Genomic DNA, 21,313 nt, shown 5'->3' on the forward strand with positions numbered 1-21,313 from the left:
ACAAAAAGAACTTTGTTCAAGTGTTTCCATGTGTAAATTGAAGATTATATGTGACCCACTGCATGTTTTAAATATAGATGCTGTAAAACTATAATAAAGGTAATTATGTATTCAACTCTATCAAGTTTGCATTAAGATGTTAAAATGACCAAAAATTGAAAAGAAGTAGCGAACTAATTAATGTCCTGTTTGCAACTTTGCATCATATGATATATGTAACAGTTACATTAATAATGAAAAGCTTCAATTCATGCATGTGACTCATTTTGTCGATACTTATAGCTAGCCAAAATAGAAAGGCACATGTTTCATGTATCGCCATTATCTGATTTTTAATTCTTGAGGGTACCTCGCTCCATGTTAATTAGCTATATATATATATATATTGTGTACGTTTTGACTTCATAAGATACCGTCTAGAGTAGCTGGCCGGCCGGGGTGATCGGCAATTAATTGCATGCATCTATCATATCCAAACCTAATCGTTGAATCGAGGTCTAATTAAATGTCATAACAAAGTGACTAGTTAGCTAGCCTGTTCGATCTTGATCAACAACTCTTTATTAGCGACGTATGTATTCTCACATCAAGTACGTGTGAAAAGATGATCGAGACACAAAGCGATAATGTGATCGATCACATGCCTCACTCATAGTATGCGAAATGTGTTTAATTACTTCAACCATGCATCATGGATATGATAATGAGTATGGTCACTTCATATACGTGCTACCCATCTCACCAATTTTTATGTATCATCATTTTTAATCATATATATATATATATATATATACATATAAAAGAAAAATTACTCGATCTAATTAATATCAAATTTAGTTATTACAAATCCTTCTAGCTAGCTACAATATATATTTGATATATAGTCAAAAGACAACCAACATAAGTTATAACATCTTTATTTTTTAAAAAAATCTCCTTTTCCTTTTTCTCTTATGATCAACGGAAGGTGGCCTGGCCCAGGCCATATCCTCTAGTGCCGACGGAAAAAGTGTCCGTATGTAATGAACGTAAATATCTACGTCTACGACGTGGTCATCCATCACAGGCCACTATGGGAACAACATATATGGTTGGCCGTGGTTATTTGGCTCATCTTGGGTAGAGCCACGGCACTGGAAGTGGGCCGGCATCCAGTGTCTTTTTAATTACTTTCATTTTTTATCAGAATTATGTGTATATATAGTGGGGGTGGTATTATATATGTGGGTTCTTGTGAGTCTAGGTTTAATTAATTATTATGATTATTACCAGTGTGGTACATATGTGTTATGATATACATAGCTAGTTAGCTAACGATCTTTTTGAAATGGTTGTATAAGTTTTTGGTCACCATTACAATAATACTTCAAAGGGCCAAGGCCAAGGGGACAACAATAATCATGCTTGACAAGCAACGGATCGAACCCTTTATTAGGTTGGAATATTATCTTTAATTAGCTAGACCGTTGGTATATAACTATATATATAAGTGAAATGCTGTTCAAGTTGTATAATTTAATTTAGGAATTAGTTTCTTGTAATGTAACTATCTTTGGCCGAATGTCTATAGTAGGAAAAAGCTAAAGTTATGTGTATTGTATGTAAGCAACTTGAAAAAATGTTTATTGTATGTAAGAAAATATACGTGGCAACTATATACAGGTGCCACTTGTCAGATTTTAATTGGTTGAAACGAAATTTTTACATACAATAAACATTATTTCAAATTTGTTTACATACAATACACACAACTTTAGTTATTTCCTACTATAAACATTCATTCAAAGTTTCTTACATTCGAAGAAACTAATCCCATTAATTTACGGCCAAAGTAAGACATTTAGAATGACATGGGTGAAATATCCGTACAAGATTAAGGATTTTTTCGACATATACCATATAACACAAGGAAAATGTAAAGGTATACTCAATTATGTATCAATACGGATATACTCACATTCACATACTACTGTATTACTAGTCTGATTTCCGCACATCTATCGGTTCCAGCAGGTGGGACTCTGATCACTTGGATGATAATGGACCCATTAATTAATTGTGTCTTGATTTGTTTCCATATATCTCCAAGGACTAGCTATAGACCATATCTAAGTGCGATTCATATACACCAATAAGCTAGCAATTAGTCGGCGGGTCATCTCAAACATACATGGCTACAGTATGTTATAGAATAAAAGCCAGCTTTCGGTTCGTCGTTTTTTCTGTTATTTTGTCTCTTTCAAAACAAATTTGTCACATAAAATATTTGATTCCTTATGATGATCATAAAAGTTGGTAAAGATCCTTATGATGATCATAAAAGTTTGTAAAGAGAGAGACAAAATGCACATGCCAACTTGCATTTGCCGTTTTTTAACCATTACACCCCGGCCCCGTCGTTAGAAAACAAGCATATAAAAAAAAAAATAATAAAAAAAAATAAACTTAGGGACAAGGGAGTAGTCGGCAAGGTGGATCGTTTAGCATCGGCTTTTTGGCAAGCATATAACACATGTATCGACAAGTTTTGGCAAGTTACATCGGCAAGTTGGACCGGCTACATTTGATCGATTGAAATAGACGTTGGGAACATAAGGAACACGGGGAAAGGCATTGTCACATTGCCAGATGTCAACAAAAATAAATATTATAAATCCATGTATACAACTTTTTATCTCCTATACCTTCAAATTTGTCAAATTTTGGTAAAATTTTTTATAGCCACGTGGCATGTTTCCATTGGCTAGCAAACTTGTCAATTTGCCGACTTTGGCTTTACACTCTTGCCCCTCATATACCTTGTGGCGATTATTAGCCGATAATACAAAACGATTATATATTTTGTTTTATAGATACTACTGTGTAAAGATCTTAATATGATATTTTTTTTTAAAGATAAATAAAAAAAAGTTAAAAAAAAAAACTACAAGTTAGTCTTTAAACAGCTAAAGCTTCTGTATTGACTTCAATTATTTAATTTGTCCGGTTGGCGAATGGAAATTGATCATGTAACCACTTATGTTCGAGTTTTAGCTTTGGAATTAGACTTTCGTATGTTCACCATTAATTTTATGGAAAAATGATCTGTACTGCAGATTTTACCTAAGCTTAGATACTGTTACTTTAAAAAAAGTTACAAATTAAACTTTTGAATTTGATAAACATATATAGCCCCCTGAATTTTACATAATCCTCCCTGTCTAACCTAAGATAGATATTGTATGTTTTACCTAAATTTCCCTAAGTTTATACGTATTACTACTTTTTAGTGAGTAGAAAAAGAACACAACAAACCAGAATTTTATGACGTAAGGCTTGACCACTTGAACCAACCTTAGGCAAGCGCACCTTACAAAGTGCAATGGAGGTCACCAACCTAGGCCATGGACCTAGATGATCGTCCATAGACCCATTGTCGGCTTTACAATAGTTAAAAGTTAGGAATGGGCCTAAGGCCCCCAAAATACAAAGGCCTCTAATTTTTATGTTTTAGGCTTAACATTTTATTTAAACTTTGAACTTGTAGGTTAGATATTAGTATTCTATAGACTATAATCCACAACAAACTACGTACTAGCTGAGGCACCACCATGTCGGCATGTCTACCACCACCAGGTTCACTAGTGGCGTATGTGCCACTAGGTTCACCGCTCGTCTTTTGTGATTCTTTTTTATTTTTATTGCTATTAATGCTAATTAAATTGTAAATATGATTTTAATATTAAAAAAGAAAAAAGTATGCTAGTGAGCTAGGCCCCCAAAATCGATCTTGATTAAGGCTTCGAAAAAGCTTAAGCCGGCACTGCATAAACCCCATCCAGGTAAGTAAATAAACCAGAATTTGCTCTAAATATAGTTGTCTTTTCTTGTTACAAAATGAACACATGCAAAATAAAATCACATAATATTATAACTCCGTAACTGAAGAGGCATTTTATATAGTAATTAAATAATCAAAAAGAATAATTAGAAGAAAAAAAATCGACCCATTATTAACTTTTCATCAAACGATTTCATGATCAACTAGAAAAATTAAATCACATAACATTGTAACTGAAGATATAAGATGATGAACCTTAAATTTGTTATTAGTTATTAGTTAGAAGCCAAAAATATTGTTATAATTAATACAGTAATAAAATAAAAGCAAAAACTAAAGTTTAATTAGCTGGGTGCATGTCCTTGCACTCTAAAAGATTGTTAAGGAGTATCTTATTGCATGACAATCGGAGTCCTAATTCTTTTGTGTTGGTTTGATTCGGATGCATGGAGTAGAACATAAGCATTGACATAAGAGATTTAAATTTTACGTGAGATGTATTCAAAAATCAAATCCCCAATTGATTACTGTGTGAGATCTTTAATTATAAATAAAATAAAACTATATATAATTAGGATGATACCCTATTTACAATAATTAAGATTCAGCTATATCTGTTTTATACTACATTTTATGCGGACGAGCATTGTGTTTGTGCGTTGCGCCGGCGTGAAGATGAAGGACGGTGGTGGAGATCGAGGGAAGCGGTGGGGAAGGAGAGCGACAGCAGAGGGTGATAAAAGGTCGATGAGAGTGTGTTATGATTAGAGAGAATAAGGAAAAGGAGGATTTATAAGAGTTTTATGTTTAACTATGGGTATTTTAGGAAGAAAAAATTATGTTTAATCTCTTAATCTCAGCTCTCTTTATAAGGAGGTGTGTATATATATATATATATATAAAGATAGATAACTAAAATATGTTGTAAATTTATCACTACTCATGTTATAATAATTTCACCACCTTATGTTCGTCATGGTCAAGATTTAGCTTCATGTTTCACTAAATAACTTTTTGACTTGATATCCTTAACTAAGCTTCATATATTTGAGTTGAAAAGTTACCTTTATTGAATAATACGAGTCTTGTGCCCGTTTATTACGGCGGAGATGGTGATAGTGGCGCGAGATGGTGGTGGCGGGGGCACGATGGGTGACGGTGATGGGTGGTGGGGGAGGCAATGGTGGTGAATGTACGTAAAAGTAATTGATGTTAAAGGAGATAATGTAGTTATTTTAAGGATGAAGAAATTTATTGTGTAAATTATTTCATTAGGGGTATTATAATTATATCATTTTAGGTACTTGAATTCCTTAATTGAGATTTTAAAAAAAGATTGTTCTTTTATATAGTATTATAAATATAAATATGGAGATGATGGTGTAATTTAATATTAAGAGTTCCAAATGATGAAATTTATTAAAGGTAGTTTGGTTAATTCGTGTGTTCCATTTTTTCTTAACTTTTAACATGTGACTATAATTTTTATATATTAATAATATAGATAAACTGAGAAAAACTCCTACCGGTTATAATAAGTTTATAAAAATTTTAAGTTTTCATACGTTATATGATTTTCGGAGGTACTTAATTTCATCTTTTTCGAGATTTGAAAACGCACCTTTTTTATTTATATGTTTCGGTACATATTATTAGACCAAAGACCTATTAATATCACTGTTACTTTACTAATAATAAAACAGAGTTAACATACATTTGACTTGAGAAAAAATTGTCACATGCATCTAGCAGACTTACATAGATGAAAATTTCAATTGATGTACATGTTTACTACATAAAAGCTCATGAAATCCCGATTACCAATAAGGATGTGTCACTCGCACGTTGTTGTGGACATCAATTTTGATTGCATTGAGATGACAAACGAGTAGTAAGCAAGCAACATTCACATGGTAAGGACCAAAAAGATTGATGGTTAGACTAGTCTTGGTGTGTAAATTTTGATTTTTGGGTTGACCAAATCAAAAACCATATTTTAGAGAAATTATCACAAATCGTTCTTCTGGTTTGCTCGATTCATATTTTCGTTCCTGGACTTTTTTTTTATCACCAAGTGTCCGTGGGTTTTTCCATTTTATTGTTAGACGTCTCTGCCACTAACGTCCGTTTCTTTTTAGCCGTTAAGCGCCTCACGTGTTAGCCACGTGAGAGTAAAATCGTCCTGTTTTAATGAACACCAACCACAGGGACTATTTCTCTATAAAAACCCTAAAAATCATTTTCCCCTTAGATCAATTTCCCCCAAATTTTACCCGACCCATCCTTAAAAACCCTCCTCATAAAAAACCAGTAATAATGATTTCAAATCCCTAATGATTTCAAATTCCTAACTTCAATCAATATATATAAACCCAAATCTATCGATCATCATCATTTTTATTATCAAACAACTCATATTTATACATACAATCATATCCACCCATCTACCAAATAAACATTAAAATAAAATAGATGTATTACATATTTGTTGTCAGCTTCTCGATGGTGGTGGTGTGATGTGTTAAATTGAGTATTAAAATTTATAAACACGAATTACGAAAAGACTGACTACAACACACTTACAGGCAGTGAACTTGATCGCATGTAATATAGTAAATTCGGTAAATCCGAGGTCGAACACAAGGACTTTTGTAAGCAATTGTTCAAATGAAATGGTTCAAATAAAAATGGGGGGTTTTGTGCTGAATTATCACGTTGCAAATAGTTAGTAAAATAGTTAGTAATCCCTCAGGATTAATCGAAAATAGGAGTTGTTGTATTAACAATAATTTAAAGGTCACCCATCTTGATTTCGCTTAACAACATGTTCGGATTGCATATGAAATGAAGTTCAAACTTAATTTAGTTGATTAAATAACCGAGACTCAAATTAAGCACCAACCCCGTACCCGTCAAGTTAGTGAAAGATTTTGACTCTCTTATATAAACTAGTTCCATTACAAAGACTGGTACCCCAAGACATTTTTTATAACTTTGCTAATTCAACAATGGTTTTGGTTATTAAGATAACAATTACATCTACCGATTGTACCCAACCGTTAACACATTTACTCATATTATCTTTGAATGGTTATCTATCGTACCCGTCATAGATCCTACACGTTTGTACCCAAACAATTGAAATAAAAATATATGCGAACAATAATTACCATTAAAGACTCATATAAATTACCAACCAATTCAAGATAAATGATAAAGAATAATATACTAAGATCACGATGTAACGTTAAATATAATCAACCTTGAATTATAAAAATTGTGCAATCCTTACATGTTGTCTTACTCCACAAGATGGATGAAAAGGCGATTAACCACTCATATTAAAATACGAATACCAAATCAAATTAAAAGAATTCATCGTTACCGAATACAAGGAATGAAAAACGAGTAACGGAAATACTTCAATCGTAATGAAGTTCTTCGAAGAGAATGATTCTGACGAAAATCTGCTTCAAAAGCTCCAGAAATCGGCTGGAAGTATATGTTAGGGTTTTATGAATGTTTTTGCAAGCTATTTATATTTTCCAAAAATAATTTCAAAATCGGAGCCACACTGCGTTGCAATCTTCCTTTGACTTTGACAATCATTGACTTTCTCTTGGCTGTGTCTGATCCCACTGCGTCGCAGTCTCACAACACTGCGAAGCAGTTTATTCCTCGAAACATAAGACTGCGTCGCAGTACGATGATGCGTCGCAGTGTCTGTTGACTTTCGCTAACCAACTTCGACTTGCTTTGACCAACTTCCAATCTTCAGTCTCGTGCCTTGTAAAACGTCCGTAAGCACTCATTTTACTCCAGAAATATCGTTTTCTCCATATTAATGCCTAAGTACCTGTTAACACCGTGAAACACTAACAAATACCATAAACGTACCAAATATATACGAAAACGACTCTTAAACTATATAAAAACAACTAATTAAGCCTTGGAAAATGGATATAAAATACGACATATCTTGGTGTACGCCATACTCGTCGGGGTCGTGGTGTTGTTGGAAGTCGTTACTAGTGCGGTGAGTTTTGGTCTGGTGATCTGATGTCTGATGGAGTGCAGAACTTGCGAACGGTGGGATAAGGGTGATGGTGGTGGCTGTGATGAATAGAATAACGTGATGGCTTGAGGTTATTTTCGATGGTGTAATGGATTTCAAAAGTAAAAAATTGATATCAAAGAAAGGGATCAATGGGTAGAATTAAGGAAATAGGAGATTTAATATTCGATTGGAATACACTAAAAGAGATATTATGTTGGGTTGAACAACAGGTTATAATTGAAGAAAGTAAAAAGTTTCTTATTTAATTTATTGTAATGTACAAGAGTTGATGGTGTTTACGAAGTTGAAGTCGAACGAAGCTGCTGCTAATGCTGCTTCTTGACTCCTTCTCATCCAAACTTCCATGCATAAAAGTCTCAGACTTTTGTGTTTTGAGGCGGCTTCCCCACATGAACACACCTCTCTATTTTTTTTTAATAATTTATTTATTGATTTTGATGATAGTGTATTAACTATGAAATAATAATAATATGTATGTTTTATCCTTTAAACCTTAGTTACTTTGTTATGGGGTAAAACAATTTTTTGGGTGATAAATAAGTTGAAAGTCGTCCCCGTGGTTTTGTATTAAAGTGGTTGGACAAGTATACCCTCACATGCCATACATGTGAGGGATTTAACGGAGTTTTTTTTGACGACTGTTAGTGGCAGAGACGTCTGGCAATGAAATGGAAAAGCCTGAGACACTTAGTGATAAAAATGCATACATGGACGATTTGTGATAATTTCTCCATATTTTATCTGATGTGGAATAGTTATGCGCGCTAAGCGCGCATTGACCAAATTTTGCTTTTGATTGGTCTTTTTATTAACATTAAGATTATGCATTGTTAAATAGGCCTATAAGGTATAAGGGTTTATGAACGACCAATTGGCCTAGAAATGTCCGACATGTATAAGACTGTACATAACGTTTGTGACTGTATCTATATATTAGGCTATCTCTAATGCTAAGGACACCCTTAGGCGCCTTTGATCTGCCACATCATATCCATACAAATCCTTATGCATCCTTATAAATCCTTCAAATCCTATAATTTTTTTTTTGAACAGCAGTGGTGATTGAACTAAGCGGCATGCCTCTTCATCGTCCGGTAGTGATCGACCACGTCACCAGCACAGTCAATCCGAAGGCATGACTGGCGGTGGAAGTCCCACTACCGTTCTTGAGGAAACTAGCTAAATGCTAGAGAAAACCATCATGTTCTACCTCGTTGGCAAAGACTTCCCAATATGGCTTTTAAAGGTTTTGAACCTGTTACCAACATTTGGCTGAAAGACATAAGGGGCATTAAATGTCTAGTTGGGTTAAATACCAAGAACTATCTCCAACCATACAAATATCCTTACATATCTTTACATACCCTTTTACCTCCCAGTAAAAACAAAAATATATTAGGTAAGGACAAATAAGGGCATGCCCTTAGGTAAAAGCATCTTTCAAAAAATCCTTAGTTTTGGACAAGTTTCAACGTCAAAGAATATCCAAGGGAACCTAAAGACGCCCCATTGGAGATAGCCTTACTCTATTAGAATAAGGGCATGTCTCTAGACACACTTTTTTTAAAATTATAATCATCGATCTAAATGATGACACACTCGTTAAACGATTCATATTTCGTTCAATATTTTTATATTTCTCAAATTGTTAAACTTCAACGTCTTTATCTTATGAAATGATCGTATACAAATTTGTTCCATTTCACAGCTTTTCTCTTGTATCAATATTTTATACTTGATATTTTTATATTATTTTATATCTATACTACCTTATAAAGTATTTGACTCTCCTTAATTATTTTAGAAAAAAATTTGATCTATCCAAATTACTTATATTTTTTATTCACTAATTATTTGAATGTTTATACCTGATATACCTATGATACATTAATGAAATTATTTACAACATACATCTATCAACCCTTAAAATAACTACACAACCTCTTTTTACATAAACTACTTCTACGTTACTAACCACACTGCTACTACCGTCACCACCCGTCGCCATCACCACCGCTACCACTACTACCATCACACCACCGGATTACGCGAACATGTAAATAGCTCATATAATACATATTGTCCCTTCTTTCTTTAAGCATAAGGACAAAAATAACCCTGACTTATTGTTACCCAACATACTTATGTGATGTCGCAAACATATTATAATTGAGATAATATATGAAATTTATATTTCGACTACTAAAATAACTACACTACTCATTTTACATCGATTAACTTTATATCAATAACTTAAATTACTTGTCGACGCCACCACGGGTCGCCACAACTAGCAAAGTCGTTAACCCCAATATCACCACTAGTAGTCGCCGACACTTTCATACATATTGAATAAAAGACGTACATATATGTCTTTCATAAACTATATGTAAAAAAAAACTTAGATAAATATAAAAATGTATATGTAATTTATCTTTAACTATATTATAGATTTGGTTAAACATAGGCTAAAAAAGTATGCATATTATGCAAATTAAGCACATTATTATAATCGATTACTTAAAAGTTGAAAATAACTAGTAGCCTAATAATTCTTCAAATATTATACCTATATTATTTAATAAATGGGATTCCTAGCTTTTCACTTTCTCTAAAAAAAAAAAGTGATCAGATCTTCTTATTATGCCCCTCCTTTTTATTTACAAAACTAAACAGCCCTCCCTAATACACGTATAATAATATTAATGAAATACATTATAACATGGATCTCAACCATTAAACTACATTATTTCGTTTTACGTATATCAGTTATTGTTGCATTAATAATCATATCAACACCGCCACTATAACCGCGCCACCTCTACTACTCGTTGACGCCACCACTAAATTGCTCTGGTACTACCATCACCGTCGTATTGTGTGTCGGTGTGAGCATATATTAGTAATAATGTAAGATAATTATTATTTAAACTTTGAAGTCCGGGCTTACTTTTGACAAAATGATCAATCGAATTATATCTGCCCACAAATTAATCGCTGGGCTTATTTAATAAGGGGCCCATGACTCTACTACTACTTTATAAAATAGGAGAAACACACGTGATACGTCTTCCTTGCCCTAAAGTCGAATGATCATAACTTGATAGGCAAGTAATTTTATTAAAACTCAAAACCCTAGCTTGATAAGGGACAGCAAAAATATCATCTTTACTTCACCCTAAAGTCGATTTGATTTTTGGTTTAATTATACTGATCAACGTGTCATTTTTATTGTGTGTAGATATATACTTGCGAAGCACGGCTTGAGTAGCATCTATATCGCGATAATTTCTGGACCAACGTCAAACGTAGTGCCTTAAGGTACTTCTCTAAGTCCATCTGATCTATAATGTCATTCATATTTTTTTCCTCATTATCTACGTTCACGTGAATATTGTAAATAATCCTAATAATCCAACGTATGTTAAATCACGGTGGTACACATAATTAAGAATATCTTTATATTTTAACTATACTATATATTTCAAAGATGATCTCACACAATTAAGCCCATCTTACCTTGGGTTCACAAGAATGACACAATTGTACTATATCTGAATAAACCAATTAACTTGCTTGAGATTAACTTTAGTGAGGACTTATTTGATTTTCTAGACTTGCATATTTATAATATAGAAACTTGAGATGTTGACTAGTTTATGATGATGTGTATTGAGAAACTTAATTATTCCTATTAGCTAGCGGAGGATGTCAAGACATTGTTTACTCGAAAGAAGTAGTGGAACTTAGTATTTTTTTTTGCTTATGACAGATCTAATCATTTCCCTAAGCAGGAATCGAAACATGACTCTAGTTATGATTTCTATTAATGATAGGGAGTAAAAAAATTAGGGTGTGTTTGGTTTAAGAATTTGGGTTTAAAAAATCGCAATGAAAATTGCTAGAAATTGTTTAGTTTGTTAAGACTGATAACAAAATTGTACAAATTAAACCCATACAATGCCTTCCCATCGAAAAAAGTAGGGTTTGAGTTTCATTTCCATTTTGATACTTTTATACACATAGTAAACCGAATTACAAATCAATGAAGTGATCCAGTAATAATTAAAATAATAAGGATGAGAACTATTAAAAAACCATTTTTAAGGGTGTAACCTTTAAAGTTAAAGGCTACACCCGTACAATATCTAACTGTCATCATCTCTTGGACCGCTGTCCATCAAATCCATATCATTCTCATATGTGTCTGGACATCTGGTGACAACCCCTTTAGATCGGATAAAGAAAACGGTCGTACCGTATGATTACGTTTTCAACATATAATGTATAGTATTTAGGTAATTATTAAAGTAAAACAAATATGACAATAGGGATCTTTTAATTAAAAAATCATCATGCATCAATCTATATTTGTGCTTCGTCTAGTTTCGTACATCAATTTTATAATGATTTAAAGAAAGATGATGTGTTATTTATTTTACTTTAATACTTGTTGTATTTTACTTAAAAAAAAAAAGTTGGTTTACGCTAATCAATCCCATATTATATATTGTGCAATAATATATATTTGGTTTAGACAAAAAAATTTATTTATAAGATTTATCAATTAGTGTATACGAACTACAAGAGTGCCTTCCAAAATATATCTCTCTCTCTATATATATATGAAGACTAGAAGTGCAATAAAAACGGTTAGAGTGATGTGATGAGCCACATGTGTCTGAAAACGATTCTCTCGTTTTTCTTTTTCTTTCTTTCTTTTCTATTTGTTTTTGGTGTCAACAGCTGATGCGTTGTTTACAGCTGTACCCGATTCACGACTATGTACACTAGGCTTATTTATTTCGCAAGTCGAGCCCCCTCATCTTTTATCAATACTTTAGTGTTACCCTTAAACTTTTATTTGTTAGACGTTTTACTTGTTTCATCGAAGGAAGGTAAATACTTGTATTAATGAAACAAAGTTTTTTCTCAAATCACAATTAATTATCCTAATTAACAGACTAAACAATGCGCATAATCTACTTGATAAAAAGAGTATGCATGTGTATACAATAAAAAATTACAAAAAAAATTTGGTTAAGTTAATATAGACTAATTGAATAATTTTCATTTTAAACAAAAAATATATGTAAACATCCTATCTTTCCAAACATTTTTTGAAATACGGAATAATGTCTTGAACAAACCAAAAGCGATTTACTAAAAATCATCGAAGCATTCTTGTTATGCTGAAGCACGTATATGTCATCCAGGTTTCAACAACAATCAATATTATGCAAAATAATATAAATGTATTTTTCATATACTCGTAATAGTTTATTATTTATTATACTGACACGTAAACACAAAAAGAATAAAAATGTTTTTTTAACTTCAACTATTGACCAATGTCTCAATCTCTTAGTCTTAGAACTACTTGTCTATTTATGATCCTTTTGTCTCACTAGAAGTGTCATGTTTGTAATTTTCAAAGTCGAATATTTACGACTTTGACTTTAAATAATTTTATTTATGTTTAATAATACTTGATGAAAGTTATATGAATTGATTGTGTTTTAGACGTATATTTTAATGGTATAATTTTCATCAAATTTCATATAACATAAAATAATATATTTAAGGTTAAAATTTAAAAAATTAAAAATTTGAATATTCTAAATAAGACACTTCTAATAGGACTAAATGGAGTATTAATTATACATTATCGAAATATACTTCATATAAAAAAAAATCTTATCAAATTATGTAGACATAAGTACATAACTAGGAAAGAGTATATTTATTATAGAGGGGCCAAAGTAGAAATATATACACTTTGTAAGTTATAACAAGATACATACAACATATCCTTTCTCTTTCTTCCCTCTCTCATTTTCTTAAGAATTTGTGTTTAACTTTAAAAAATTAATATGATAATTATATTATATGATAATAATTTCTCACTTCCTCCGTCTTGTTTCATCCCAAAAACAAATTCATTTTCTTTTCCTTTATTATCTCTCTCACATGTTCATTCAGTGATTATTATCATTTACAAATTACATATAAAATTATCATACAGATAGATACATTCATCCAGACATATATCCGTATCCAAAAAACTATATATATATATATATACATACACTTCAAATATACACACCTATAAATAGTATTTTATATATGGGTTGTTACTCGTGATCTGTGCATAGTCTACGTGACTTTCTTGGTGGGTTTGGTGTTTACTTCAATTATTGATCATACCCATATTTCAAGATTGATTTTTTCATCATAAAAATTTCATCTTTATTTTGTATATATAAAAAGGATTGTGTTTCAAGAACTGTGTGGGTGGATGGGTGTGTATTAATAATGCTTTGAAGATGGAGTTATTATCTAGAGTGTGGATTGGTGTATAATTGCAGGTTGCTTTAAAAAGCTGCTCTGTTTTATTTCTTCTTACTTTTTGAAGAATTTTAGATAGTAAAGGTTAGTCCTTTTTAGTAAATTCCTCCTTTTTTTAGGGGGGTTTTATCACTATATCTTTTCCATAATTGCTCTCTTTTTCCTTTTCCTTTTGGAAATTTTGCTCACCATGTTTCTTATCTTAATAGAATAAAATAAAATATTATGTTGATATTTATTTTAATTATGTATAACATTTTAGTAGCAAAATTCTTTTGTTGTTGGTTATGTTTGTTACTCAATTTGCTGTTATTTACTACTCATAATAAAATGAGTTAATTTTCTTGAAATTTATCAAGTGTGTGCAATTGTTAGGTGTAGTTAAAGAAAGTCAAAGTTTCAAAAATTTGTTCAAAGGTGAAAGGTGGACTCTGGATTTTGGACTTAACACCAATTGTGTTTGAAGTAGTTGCTGGGTTTTCTTGTTAATATTTGACCAAAAAAAAAAAGTCTTTTTTATTTTGTTTTTTGAGTAAATTATAACCTATTTTTGTTGGTTACAATGCTATTGAGATAATAAGAATATAAAACAACAAAATCAGTGTTAAATGTGCTTTAATTATGTGTTTATGTGGCTGCAATTAAAGAAAGAAACTTGATCAGGGGGTTACTCTCTTTAAGTCTTATAAATGCCCAAATGTAGATACTGTTTCTTGAACTTTAAGTAATGCTCTGATGGCTAGTCTGATACTCTGATAGTAGGCCTTGTGAGTTGTGACCTGAGTATATACTTCTGTTACCTTAAAATTGTTGAGTATTGTTTCATGATACACAAAGGTTCACTTTATTAAGTCAACTTTTGTTATTATACTTTATACATTCTAAAGTATTGCCCCAAGCTAGAATTAAAAATTGTGATTCTTGAAAAACTTACACCATTCATGTTGCCAACAGGTTTTGAACTTTTAATTTGTCAAGGAATTAATGGGGAAGTACTTGTGACAACAATGGATCCCCAAGCTTTTATCAGATTGTCAATAGGTTCACTTGGATTAAGGTATCCTGAAAAACCAGGAATCAATGCTTTCTCTTCTCCATGTACATGTGAGATTCGTCTTCGAGGTTTCCCAGCTCAAATTGCGTCAATTCCACTCCTATCATCACCTGAAGCTACACCAGATTCTCATAACATTTCCTCAAGTTTTTACCTTGAAAAATCTGATTTGAAAGCATTACTTACACCTGGGTGTTTCTATACTTCCCAAGCATGTTTAGAAATTGTTGTGTTCACGGGTCGTAAAGGGTCACACTGTGGAGTTGGGGTCAAGCGGCAGCAGGTTGGGACATTCAAATTGGATGTTGGGCCCGAATGGGGTGAAGGTAAACCAGTTATTCTTTTCAGTGGGTGGATAGGTATTGGGAAGATGAAACAAGAGACAAGAAAATATGTTGCTGAGCTGCATTTACGGGTCAAATTAGATCCTGACCCCAGATATGTTTTTCAGTTTGAAGATGAAACGAAACTGAGTCCTCAGATTGTGCAGATTCAAGGGAACATTAAGCAGCCGATTTTCAGTTGCAAGTTTAGTCAGGACAGGTGATGCAATGCTCTTTTATACCACTTTCTTTAGAATGGGTTTATGCATTATAAGTTTATGTATTTCTAAATGGGTCAAATAGGGCAAAAGTCGCCCAAAGTATATTTTTAATGCATAAATTTACCTAAATCGATTTATCCAAGGACAGATATGTTAGTGAAATAATATAAATTCTGTATATGAATATCTGAAATACCAATACTTTAAATAATAAAAAATACTATTATGTTTTTTGGGTCAAACGTAAAACACCCTGTTTACAGAAATTTTGTTTTGACCTGATACCCATTTGACATGCTTTCTAACATGGTTATTTAACCAATTCTCAACTTTTGTTCTGATTTTGGACAACATTCTAGACCAACACAACCCGGCCCATTAAAAGACCCACTTTCACCTATTACCCAACCTGCCCATTTTGCCGATTCTAATAGTTTGTTCTAAGCGAGTCCTTAAATTTTGTCATGATTTAAGCAGGGTTCAGCAGGTAGACCCGTTAAACAATTATTGGTCAAGTTCAGTTGATGGCTCAGACCAAGAAACAGAGCGAAGAGAAAGGAAAGGGTGGAAAGTGAAGATTCATGATTTATCAGGTTCGGCTGTGGCAGCTGCATTTATGACCACACCTTTTGTTCCTTCATCAGGCTGTGATTGGGTTGCCCGGTCGAACCCGGGTTCATGGTTAATCGTCAGACCTGATGCCTTCAGGCCTGAGAACTGGCTCCCATGGGGTAAACTCGAGGCATGGCGTGAACGTGGTGGCACTAAAGACTCCATTTCCATTCGTTTCCATCTTTTATCAGACGGACAAGATGGTGGAGAGCTCCTAATGTCTGAAATACTCATAAATGCTGAAAGGGGCGGTGAGTTTTTTATAGATACAGACCGTCAAGCTACTTCTAACTCTAATATCCCAAGCCCGCAAAGCAGTGGTGACTTTGCTGGATTAAGCCCGTCTGCAAGCGGGTTTGTTATGAGCTGCAGGGTTCAAGGAGAAGGGAAAAGGGGGAAACCTATGGTTCAGCTAGCAATGAGACATGTAACTTGCGTGGAGGATGCTGCAATCTTTATGGCTCTAGCCGTTGCAGTTGATCTGAGTATTGAGGCTTGCAAGCCATTTAGAAGAAGGCTTAGGAGGGGAAACCGCCATTCTTGGTGACGTGTTCATGCCTTAAAAGTTAAAATCTATTTTAGATTGGACTAACGAAGCTCACTATCTTTTACTTCTCCTGATTGCTGTAATGTCTCTGACATATTTGTACAGGATTTCGATCACTTGTTTCTACTTTGAAAAAACTATTCTCTTAGGAACTAATTTAAAGTTGCAAACTATTGAAAAGCTCTTTACATCAAATAGTAGTATTTCCTGCTAGCTGAGTTTGAACTAATAGCAAATGTTTTTTTGACCTACTGAATCATGGATTTCTCCTCAACGTTTTTGGTCTCCCTACTGTTGATAACAGTCTAAATTTGCACTGACCTTGATATGATTTTTTAGTTCGATTGTTGATAAACAAATGTTCTTTACCTAGTTTTAAATTTTTAAAGTTTGAGCAAACAATATCAAAACATATCAAACTAGTTATTCATGTAACCACATGTAACCACAGTGGCCCGATACTCCAATAGACCAATAGTTATGTTTGCGTAAGAGGTCTCGGGGGTTGAACATTTCTATTTAAACAGGATTTATGATTATAGACTAAAGGGACATGTATCGTTAAATACTACCCCACGTGTTGATGAAAGATATTATGTTTTAGTTTATTGATAGATATTAATATTAATATTTATTGAATAATAGTGATATTTTAACTCTAGAGGAATGTACTTCCTAGTTAGCTCAAGTGGTTGAGCACATGCTTTACAAGTAAGAGATCTTGGGTTCAAGACTTGGGAAATATATATAGGGGGTTTTCTCCTTATTGATATAGGCTTGGCTTGGGTATACTCAGGTTCAAATCTGAGGAGGCAAGGTTTACCCTTATTGATCGTCGTGCCTTCGGACGGATTAGTAGGGGGTTTTTCCCCATCGGGTATTTGAAATAGGCATTTCTACTTCGAGTGAGCTCTCTAACGTGGACCCGGTTAACACAACGTATGTTAAACCTCCTGTTGTCGAATCGCGAAGTTCTCAAACGAAATTCACCTTTCAAAAAAAAAAATTCTAGAGGGATGGTTCATGTGAAAATTGTAGACCACAAGGACGATTACATAATTGGTAATCATCTCATTGAAGGATTCAGAGCTATTTGTAACTTTTCAGTTAATCAAGGACTAAAAGTGAACAAAAGCTGTTACATATCATTATTATTTTAGTACCAGACGTAAAAATTAAAGACCGTTAATTAAAAACATTTATTTCATTGGACTACTTGTCTGCCGGAAAAGAAAAGGATCATCGGAAAATAGGAGGATTATTATGAAGGTATCTTCCGAATGTAGAAAATGGATGATATTGTCGGCGGCGATATGGATACAAGCATTTACCGGTACAAATTTTGATTTTCCATCTTATTCCACCCAAATGAAGAAAACACTAGAAATAAATCAGGTGCAACTAAATTACATGGCAATGGCTTCAGATATCGGTAAGCTGTTCGGGTGGTGTTCCGGGGTTCTTTTGTTGTATTTTCCGACGTGGGTTGTTCTTTTCATGGCTGCATTCCTTGGTTTATTTGGCTACGGTCTTCAATGGATTCTCATTCAGCAACAATTCTCTTTACCTTACTTCATGGTTAGTTTTTTCATTTCACATTGGTCTCCAATTTTCGCTTGTTCAAATTGCATTTTAGGTTTCTTTTGGGGGGGTTAAATATTTAGTGCTACACTGCTACATAATTATGATTCCCTAATCTGATTAACTTTAGCTTTTGTGTGTGTGTTTCTTTGATTAATTTTAGAATTTGGGGGGTTAATTATCAACTTATCTAGTTCTACACTGCCACATTGATCAGTTGTTTATGGGAATGGCTTGTTTTAGGTAGAGCACAATAAGTTGCATTCTCATTTATCTTATTCTGTTTATAACCTTTGTCACGATATTTATCCTTTTAGGTGTTTATTCTGTCTTTATCAGCCGGTGGCAGCATCCCTTGGTTCAACACGGTTTGTTTCGTTTTAAACATCAAAAACTTCCCAGGAAATTGGCCACTTGCTGTATCTCTAAGTGTTAGCTTCAATGGAGTGACAGCAGCTTTATACAACCTCATAGCCACGAAAGTTAGCCCGAATGACAAAAGCACCTCTTACCTTCTTCTAAACGCCCTTATCCCTTTCATCGTAGCTACTGCATCCCTAGGCCCAATTCTCCAACAACCCGGCTCTATAAAAGACGATCAAATAAATGAAACTGTCCTCAAAGATGACGCACATATATTCATCTGTCTGTATATATTAGCAGCCATTACAGGCCTCTATCTTTTCTTTTTAAAACCAAAATCACAAAATTTATTAGTTGTGGCAATGTTGTTGATAGTTCTTCCATTCATTTTTCCAAAAATCGTTTATCTGCTTAAAACGGGTCACCGGGCTTATATTTCAGAAAGGCACCGGATTGAAGGACCGAGTTACAATTTGGTCGAGTTCAATGAGCATGAAAATTCTCCTGAAGCATGTCTTGAAGAATGTTTTAGTCCTATGTCCAAAAAGAAAGTACATGGTTGTTCGGTTTTTGATATGATTACTGAGATAGATCGATTAAGTCTTCTTGGTGAAGAACATACTGCTACATATCTTCTGACTCGTTTTGATTTTTGGCTTTACTATATTGCATATTTTTGTGGGGGTACTATTGGACTCGTTTACAGTAATAACCTAGGACAGATTGCTCAATCACTTGGGTACATTACTGAGACAAAAGCTCTCGTCACAATCTATTCTACATGCTCATTTTTTGGTCGTCTTCTTTCGGCTGCTGCAGATATGCTTGCCTGCTTTTACCACCAGACTTCTACGAGTAAGTGTTAATGTTAACTAAAAAAAATTGATTTCACAGATTTTTTGGGGTATACAAGGCATCTACTTGTGCAGAGATGTACATGCTCATAAGGGTGAAGTGGAGGAAGCAAAATGGTCAGTGGGAGCTGGTTGAGTAACGGGTCAAATGGGTAGTATTTGTCACAGTTCAATTTCTCAACACTTCTTTTTTAAATCTCTTTACTCGAGTTCTATTAAATGTTACGAGTAATATTTAATGTATTAAATGTGATTTAATCAGCTATGTAATTATTACACTAATAATCTAAAGTTTGCAATAGAAATATTGAAGAGGTTTTGCCGTTTTGGCATCTGAAGTACACTTAGGGTTACAGGTTACTATCTACCTGTCTAAATGGTTTGCATTTTAGATGATATCTTAAACTATATCGAATCGAGCCATCAGAAACAAGGGTTAACCTGAATCGGTTCTTTTAACCAAATTTATGTTTCTAAAGTGTGGCTCTTTTTACAAGCTTTACAAATACTACTATTTATGCACATGCATTAACCGTGGAGAAATAGAACTAAAAAGATGCTGGTACAGTACAGTAGTGGTACTCATTGTATTATTAGTTGCATAAGACCTTTTAAATCGCTATATTTCAACAATAGTAGTTACTCCTTCAGTCTTTTATAGAAAAGTTTTTCAGCACTGATTATATGAGTAATATCATTGTATGCAGAGATGTATACTACAAGGACAGGGAGGCTATCTCTTGCACTCGTGCCAATGCCTATTGCTTTTCTAATGCTGGTTCTATCCTCCAACTTGACAGTCTTGAGTGTAGCCACGGGGTTGATAGGGATCTGCTCTGGGTTCTTAGTTTCAACAGCAATATCAATCACTTCCGAGCTTTTTGGTTCAGAAAGCTCCGGGATCAATCATAACATTGTCATAACCAACATCCCATTGGGATCATTACTATATGGCGTTACTGCAGCTCTAATATATGACCGTCACATTGGAAGCCCAAAAGTGATCGATCCTGAAAAAGGATCAACGGTTTGCATTGGTCAAGATTGTTATGACGAGACATTTATCGTATGGGGATGCATTTCTTTGATAGGCTTGGCTTCTAGTTTTCTGCTTTTCCTAAGAACAAAACCAGCTTATGAAATATCTTATAAGAGAAAAAATAGACAGATTACACTCTGTGATGAAGGTTAGGGACTTAAGGTTACCAGAAGAGATTGTTATTGACTTTTCTTGTGTTGATCATGTAAATGAAAGAGTGATATATATGCAGAAATTAGTGATCTTCAACTTCGAAAACATGTTAACAGGTGCATCAGGAGAGCAGTAGATGATGAATTAGTAGAAATGAGTTTCTCATTTGGTAGATCTCTGGGGTGTTAATGTATGTATTTCTTCGTCACTCGTCAGTGAACAATGTTGACTTTACCAGTCAAACTGTTAATTTATTGTAGTAAAATGCATAATACAAAATGTTGCACTGTGAAAGCTCATCAAGCTTAGAAACCGATTTG

General features: G+C 33.4%; 2 protein-coding genes and 1 pseudogene across 2 annotated transcripts; 2 read left to right on the plus strand and 1 right to left on the minus strand.

Moving 5' to 3' along the window:
• Window positions 1-3,311: 3,311 nt before the first annotated feature.
• On the minus strand, window positions 3,312-3,411 carry LOC122594707 (annotated as a pseudogene).
• A 10,564-nt stretch (window positions 3,412-13,975) lies between these two features.
• On the plus strand, window positions 13,976-17,198 carry LOC122591283. The gene is made up of 3 exons (XM_043763523.1): window positions 13,976-14,330; window positions 15,201-15,843; window positions 16,322-17,198. Exons 2-3 carry the CDS (start codon window positions 15,254-15,256, stop codon window positions 17,001-17,003), a joined length of 1,272 nt encoding a protein of 423 aa, XP_043619458.1. The 5' UTR covers window positions 13,976-14,330; window positions 15,201-15,253; the 3' UTR covers window positions 17,004-17,198.
• An 88-nt stretch (window positions 17,199-17,286) lies between these two features.
• LOC122591282 (protein NUCLEAR FUSION DEFECTIVE 4-like) lies at window positions 17,287-21,287 on the plus strand. The gene is made up of 3 exons (XM_043763521.1): window positions 17,287-18,581; window positions 18,902-19,802; window positions 20,509-21,287. The coding sequence occupies exons 1-3, from the start codon at window positions 18,267-18,269 to the stop codon at window positions 20,991-20,993; spliced, it is 1,701 nt and encodes a 566-aa protein (XP_043619456.1). The 5' UTR covers window positions 17,287-18,266; the 3' UTR covers window positions 20,994-21,287.
• The last annotated feature ends 26 nt before the right edge of the window (window positions 21,288-21,313 follow it).

The sequence above is a fragment of the Erigeron canadensis genome, chromosome 3 (genome assembly GCF_010389155.1).
Source record: "Erigeron canadensis isolate Cc75 chromosome 3, C_canadensis_v1, whole genome shotgun sequence".
Classification (NCBI taxonomy): domain Eukaryota; kingdom Viridiplantae; phylum Streptophyta; class Magnoliopsida; order Asterales; family Asteraceae; genus Erigeron; species Erigeron canadensis.

Bases quoted from the DNA above. Each gene is read 5' to 3' on its own strand.
- LOC122591283 (XM_043763523.1), top strand. From the start codon at position 15,254: ATGGATCCCCAAGCTTTTATCAGATTGTCAATAGGTTCACTTGGATTA. The intron at 15,844-16,321 runs GTGATGCAATGC...TGATTTAAGCAG, and splicing joins TGCAAGTTTAGTCAGGACAG to GGTTCAGCAGGTAGACCCGT.
- LOC122591282 (XM_043763521.1), top strand. From the start codon at position 18,267: ATGAAGGTATCTTCCGAATGTAGAAAATGGATGATATTGTCGGCGGCG. The intron at 18,582-18,901 runs GTTAGTTTTTTC...TTATCCTTTTAG, and splicing joins TCTCTTTACCTTACTTCATG to GTGTTTATTCTGTCTTTATC. The intron at 19,803-20,508 runs GTAAGTGTTAAT...CATTGTATGCAG, and splicing joins TTACCACCAGACTTCTACGA to AGATGTATACTACAAGGACA.